This window comes from Myodes glareolus, chromosome 18 (assembly GCF_982192425.1).
Source record: "Myodes glareolus chromosome 18, mMyoGla1.1, whole genome shotgun sequence".
NCBI classification, from domain to species: Eukaryota; Metazoa; Chordata; class Mammalia; order Rodentia; family Cricetidae; genus Myodes; species Myodes glareolus.
This window is the reverse complement of record NC_142043.1, coordinates 72,535,399-72,542,326: the sequence shown is the minus strand read 5'-3', so window position 1 is coordinate 72,542,326 and position 6,928 is coordinate 72,535,399. Positions and strand designations below refer to the sequence as shown.

The 6,928-nt window shown below is 38.2% G+C and overlaps 1 protein-coding gene across 1 annotated transcript; it reads right to left on the bottom strand.

The window, feature by feature from the left end:
• Positions 1–420: 420 nt before the first annotated feature.
• Positions 421–1,362, bottom strand: LOC148119295 (olfactory receptor 2H2-like). The gene has a single exon (XM_087897859.1). It carries the CDS (start codon positions 1,360–1,362, stop codon positions 421–423), a length of 942 nt encoding a protein of 313 aa, XP_087753985.1.
• Positions 1,363–6,928: the final 5,566 nt, after the last annotated feature.

The following is a 6,928-nucleotide window of genomic DNA, read 5'->3' as shown; positions in this document are numbered from 1 at the left end:
ATCTTTAATGTTTTTAAAGTAAATAGAAGATGCCTGTGGTTTAGTTCAAAGAAAGTATTTGATTTATTTGTAGAATACTCTGGTTTCAAAATAAAGTAAATAGGAAGAGTTGAGATGTATAAAACATAGTATTGGTATTTTATTTTGTAAATATTGTGGTTCTTTCTTACAAATCAACTGTATTATATTGTTCAAGAAAATGACGATTAAAATAATTTATCTGTCATATTTTGCCTGAATAAGCACTTTGAAGAAATTGAGGGTCTGTCTAACCAATAACTGATGATTAAAGTTAAAACCACACCCCAAATAAAATGAAGCTATTCTTGATATTGGAGGTAAGCTACCTTAAGGTTTTGATCTATGATTGTTCTGTCTTTTCAAGTAAAGAAACATAGAAGCATATGTTAGCATCTTTAGTTATCTGTGAGAACTCAAAATTCTCCACCCCAATCTGACCACTGCTCCCTTTACCTCCTTGTTCCTTAGTGTATAGATGAGGGGGTTAAGAGTCGGAGTTATTACAGTGTAGAAAAGGGTGAGAAACTTGCCCCATTCATGAGCATAGTGAGTCTTAAGTTGAAGATAGACACCTGTGACAGTACCATAGAAGAGGGAGACAACAAGGAGGTGAGAAGTGCATGTGCCAAACGCTTTTTTCTGCCCTGCCGTTGATTTTATCTTAAGCACAGACTTTACAATAGCAGCATAGGAGGAAAGGATGATGACCAAGGGTAGCACTAGGAGAATAACACTGGCTATGGACATCTGGACTTCATTGTAGGTAGTATCTGCACTGGAGAGCTGAATCAGGGCTGGAACTTCACATACAATGTCATCTACCACGCGGTGGGAGCAAAACGGCAATCTGAGGGTAGCAGAAGACTGGATCAGAGACTGAATCAGGCCAGCACTCCAAGCAAGGACAGCCAGTTGCACACAGACTTTGGGGTGCATGACAGTTGTGTATCTTAGGGGATGACACACTGCTACATAGCGGTCCACAGCCATGACAACAAGAAGAACACATTCGGTGGCACCAAGCCACAGGAAGATGTAGAGCTGAGTGGCGCAGCCATGATAGGTGATGATCTTATTTGGACCTCCCAAATTAACCAACATCTGAGGAACACAGCTGCTGGTGAAACAAATATCTAATAAGGAAAGATTGGAAAGGAAGAAATACATGGGGATGTGAAGTTTTGGATCCTTCAAGGAAATGAGAATTATGATTGTATTTCCAGTAAGAGTCAAACAGTAAAAGATCAAAATGACCCCAAAAAGTACCTTCTCTAAATATGGCCTGTCTGAGAAGCCACGGAGGATGAAATTGTCGTGGCTGTCATTACAAACTGTGGCCATGCTTTCTTGGACAATCACCTCTTCAGGAGATGATATCAAAATGGTTGTTCAAAAGCTTGTGAAGATCCTTACAAGCAGGAAGCAAGTCAGTGCAAACTGTTTGAGTCCTTCTTACTTAAGAATATGAAGTTAGCCTGTAATGCTTAGGGGAGAAATAATAGATTGAATGAGTAGTTTAATACTGGATATCTGCTATTCATTCTTTTTATCTTTGATGCTTTATATCTGTAGCTCTTCAAGGTAAACTGTGCAAAATATACTTACTTTCTAGTAAAACCACTTTGCTAAATATTAAATATGCTGCTTATTTGTTATTGAAGACAGCATTTGCTACATTTCTTTAATGTACAGACTGTGCGATGCTCATTATCTTTCACTTCCTCTTGTATTTTGTGCATCTCAATTTATCCGACTATTTTCTTCTGGTTTCTATCCCTACTCTGTAGTTTCCATTTCTTTCTTTTTGTCTTCTTCTCACACCTCCTTCATCTTTTTTCATTCCTCCTTTTCACTTTGTCTTTTAAATTCTGAGCTTGAGTCATCACTTAGTCATTTTTATGCTGTGTGATCTTGTGAGTGGATTTGATCTTCTGCTTTATATTTTCACTATCTTCATAGGGGAAAAAACAAAACCCTTAAAATAAATTAACTCAACTCCCCCAAGTAACTTCTGAGTTAATGTAATCATACACATCTATATGCAATGTCCTTTTCATCCAGTGAAGATTAGCACTTGGTCTTTCATACAAGAATTCCTCATTCTCCATTTTGTGGCAAATTTGACACTAAAATATTAATTCCTAAATTTTATGTAGTAGGATAGTCACATATTTTAAGGGGTGATGATGAATAAGAAGAATAAAAGTGAACTGGATAAACCCAAACCTTGGAACTAGTATTAAAAAATTTTAAGCAAGTAAAAAACCAAATAAGTACAAACAATTTAATGTCATATATGCAACTGGACTTTGCTTTGGGAAAGACACATTGACGCAGATTTGACTGAATGTTTCACAGTCACTATTTATCATAATTAAAAATGTTAGAGTGTGGATGGCTCCAGGAAAAGTTGTTTTTTTCAGAGCACTTAGATGCATAATGCAAATTTTACTGTGTTTTGTTTACTAGTTTGTACTCTTTCATGGATTCTAGAACACTAGAAACAGTTCATACACTGTTTTAGTAATGTTATCTTTTCAGTGTCGTTTATCCTTTATGGTCTGTATAGATTTTAACTGTGGTGATGTATTTGCACTTTCCCTGTGAATATGAGTATAACATAGCCACAGAAGGCTAATTGTTGTTTTGAGGAATTTTGCTTCCTGTATCCATATCTACAGTCTTATTCTATTCTTTGAGTTCTATCAAATTGTTTACAGTAACTGACTACTGGCTCTGTTTATCCAGATTGTGTCTGTTTCCTCGCTTGAGTAGCAGTGTCTCTACATCTGCATTTCTTGGATTCTATATATCAGTTTATCTACATTCTGCCTCCCACTTTCTAATTAATTACTAATCATTTCAGGAAATATATTTTTCCAGGATCAACTGTTTATATGCTATTTTTCATTAGAAGACAGTCTTTACCTAACTGGTTTTCATTATACAAAATTCAATAATTCTCTTTCTATATTCTTGTTCAGATTCCCATTTTCCAGAAAATAACAATTATCTCTTGGTTGTTATTTCAACTCACCTTTTTTTACTTTTTTCAGCTTTATACATGAAGTTTAAATAAACACATGGTGATCCTCTGATCCCTATGACCACAAATTAAAAAGACAGCATTTGCATATTTCTTTTAAAGTTGATGTCTCTGATTCAGATGTAGCTTGTCACTTGAACACTGGTCTTATTTCATCAAACTACTGAGTACTCCGTGAACTCATATTCATTGCACACAATCTGACTGTCATCTACTGTATAATTCTAGAATATACGCCTCTCTCTGTCTTGAGGCCTCAAACCATGAGAGACCATTTTGCATATGAAAAATAGTTTCCCAGAAACATTGAGTCTTAGTAACCCAGGGGAAATCATCAACTGAAGATGACTGTAAGTGGATAAATGTGTAACCAGTCTTCCTTCAGTTGCAAATGTCCTTTATCTGGACAGCCCTGAGAAAAGATAAAGCCATTCCATAAAATCTGGTTATCACCCTAATACCTGGTTATCAAAATTCTATATTAATAAAATTCTATATTCATAAAAAGTGAATGGTAGAAACTGTCTTAGAAGTAAATACCTTAGAAGAATATTTAGGAAATAAGTTATGCATCAGTCACATAACCAAGGATCCCGAACTGTTAAATAATCATGGTAACTCCTATCATGTGCCAACATCACCATCACTCATAATCAGTCTCACTGATGGCTTTATATGAGGAAGTTGAAGGGGTTCTAGGAAGCCTGAGCATGGCAAACATAGGCATAAACAAGATAAATATTGTAGACTTTTCTTCTCTCTTGCTAAAACCATCAAATTTCTAAAACTAGCTCCTAAGATCTCTTCCCATATTTGGCCACTGAATCATTCCCGAGACAAAACACCAAAGTTCAACAATCAAAATTCAATATTTGTCTAATATGTCCAATCAGGATTTACCAACTCACCCTAGCACATACTCCTCTTCTTTCCCATTAATAACCCAGTCCTACAGAAACACTCTACCTTGATTCTCTTGCACTTGTTCTCTTGTTTTACTTGTTTGCTGCTGCTGCTGCCTCCCTACTACCACCATCACCACCTTTCCTCCCCATGGCAATAAATCTCCTTTGTGCTGAGAATTTGATATCTGGATATGTCCTTTACTGATTCCAGGGGAACAACCTCTGTAGCATGAATAATAAAAACCCAGAGACAGATACAGGGATTAATGCTTATGATTAGAGAAACAGAACAGTAAGTCACTAGAAAGACCTTTTACCTCTACCAATGCTCAGACCAAAGGGGCAATCCTCAGACTGCCTAGATTGTACTGCATCTCCACCAAATCTCAGACTCCACACTCCAATGAGTTCCTATCTCTTTCCCTTCATATTCCTCCCTCCAACCAGCCATATCACTCCTGTCTCCACTTCCCTAGTGCTGGGATTAAAGGCATGAGATCACGAGTATTTGAATTAAAGGTGTGTGATGCCCAAACAATAGGATTATAGGTACGAGCCACCCCACCTGGATCTGTTTCTGATTCAGTCTTGCATAGCCCAATGTAATTTTGAATTTACAGAGATCTGTCTGACTCTGTCTCCCAAGCCTGGGATTAAAGGTGTGTGCCACCACTCCCTGGTCTCTAGTGGCTTAGCTTTGCGCTCTGATCTTCAGGCAAACTTTATTTATCAAATAAATAATATTAGATATAATAATATCAAAATATTAAAATACAAGAAAAATTATTCAACCTGACACCACCTTGCTGTGGGAATTCCTACAGCCAGTAGGCTTCAGTTACCCGCACACTTGGGCGTGGACTGTTACACTAGGTATACTATATTTACATTTCTAAATATAATCTGTTGGGTACATATAATGCTATCTACATGTGTTCTGTTTTGTTTTGTTTTGTTTTGCTGACTGGCACTGGACAACAGATTGGTATGCTCTTCCCCGGGGAAACAATTTCTAGAGCTCCTAGGTTTTCTTTTTTTTTTATTTCTAATTTATTTATTTATTAAAACTTTCCACCTCCTCCCCACCTACCATTTCCCTCCCACTCTCCAAACTCCCCCTCCCCCTCCCTCTCCAGTCCTAAGAGCAGTCAGGACTTTCCCTGCCCCATGGAAAGTCCAAGGTTCTCCGCTCTCCATCCAGGTCTAGGAAGGTGAGCATCCAAACAAATCAGGCTCCCACAAGGCCAGTCAATGCAGTAGAATCAAAACCCAGTGCCATTGTCCTTGGCTTCTCAGTCATCGCTCATTGACAGCCACATTCAGAGAGTCTGGTTTGATCACATGCTCCATCAGTCCTAGTCCAGCTGGCCTTGGTGAGCTCCCATTAGAACAGTCCCACCATCTCAGTGGGTGGACACACCCCTCGCGGTCCTGACTTCCTTGCTCATGTTCTCCCTCCTTCTCCTCCTCATTTGAATCTCGGGAGCTCAGTTCAGTGCTCCAATGTGGGTCTCTGTCTCTATCTCCATCCATTGCCAGATGAAGGTTCTAATGATGATATGCAAGATATTCATCAGTGTGACTATGGGACAAGGCCAGTTCAGGCACCCTCTCCTCTGCTGCCCAAGGAACAAGCTGGGACATCTCCTTGAACCTGGGAAGCCCTCTAGAATCAAGTCTCTTGCCAACCCTAAAATGGCTCTCTTAATTAAGATATACACTTCCTTGCTCCCATATCCACCATTCTTCCATCCTAACCATCCCATTCCCCCTAGCTTTCCCCAATCCTCCCTTTCTTCCTTCTCTCCCTCCCCATTTCCCCTTGCACACACCCCACCTCCCAAAAGTCTTTTACTTTTTCCTTTACCTGTTTGATTGCTTTTTCTTGGTTTTTTGGGGTATCTTTGGGGGATTTATGAATTTCTTCTAACTTTTTGTTTGTCTTTTCTTCATTTCTTTAAGGGATTTTTTCTCTTCCTGTTTAAGGATCTCCATCATTTTATAAGGTTATGTTTAAGGTCCCCCAGCACTGTCCAGCCATGTGGGCACTTAGTCACCTCTCCAGATCCCCTCAGCTGAAATGATGCAGTCCTTACAAACTAATAATAAACAGCTAGTTGACAGAATTAATACCATCAAAAAAATCAAAAGTAATCTGAAAAAATAATACTGATGAAAAAATAACACTGATTTGACAGACAACTTTGAATCCATGTCTAAGGGTTCTGAGAAATTATCTGAAAGAATCCATACTGTTGAATTTGACAATCAAATTTTGTTAAAAAGTTATGAAAGGTTAGCAGATAGAGTATCTTTCCAGGATGACAATCTGCATGCTACCCAAATCATGTCCAAGGTTGAGGTGTTATCTTTAAAGGAGAAACTTCAGACCTTGGAAGTACATGTGCAGAGTGAGGACCAGAGGCAAGGTGTCTCAGTGAAATCACTAGAAATTTATACAGGGCAGGAGATTCAGGCTTTACTAAAAACAATAATGAAATCATTTGAAATGATTGAGGAAATTATTGGAGGTGATGAAAAGGGAAAGAAGGCAAAAGGACAAGAAAACATTGCTAGTAGCTAACAGAGATGACTTAACCAGGGCTTTAGCTTTCTGAAAAAGCATCACATTCTAAAGGCCCAAAAGGATCTAAAGAAGGTAGATGGATATCTATAGGAATGAATGATATAAAAGAAATTAAGAATGATGTCATAACTTATGGCTTATATTATGCATTTATTAGGAAAATGATAAAAACATGGGCTTCTAGCATTAAGGCAAAAGCACATGACTGGCTTCAGTTCATTTCAGCAGTCCTGGATGATGGGCCCCAGTTGAAGTTTAGATGTTCTTTTCAGGAAAAGCCTAAAATTTTAGAACAGGGAAAAGAAAAAGGAATTGAGACTTCCCAAGATCAAATTCTTGGTGAGGGCACTTATGCTGACCACAGGTTCA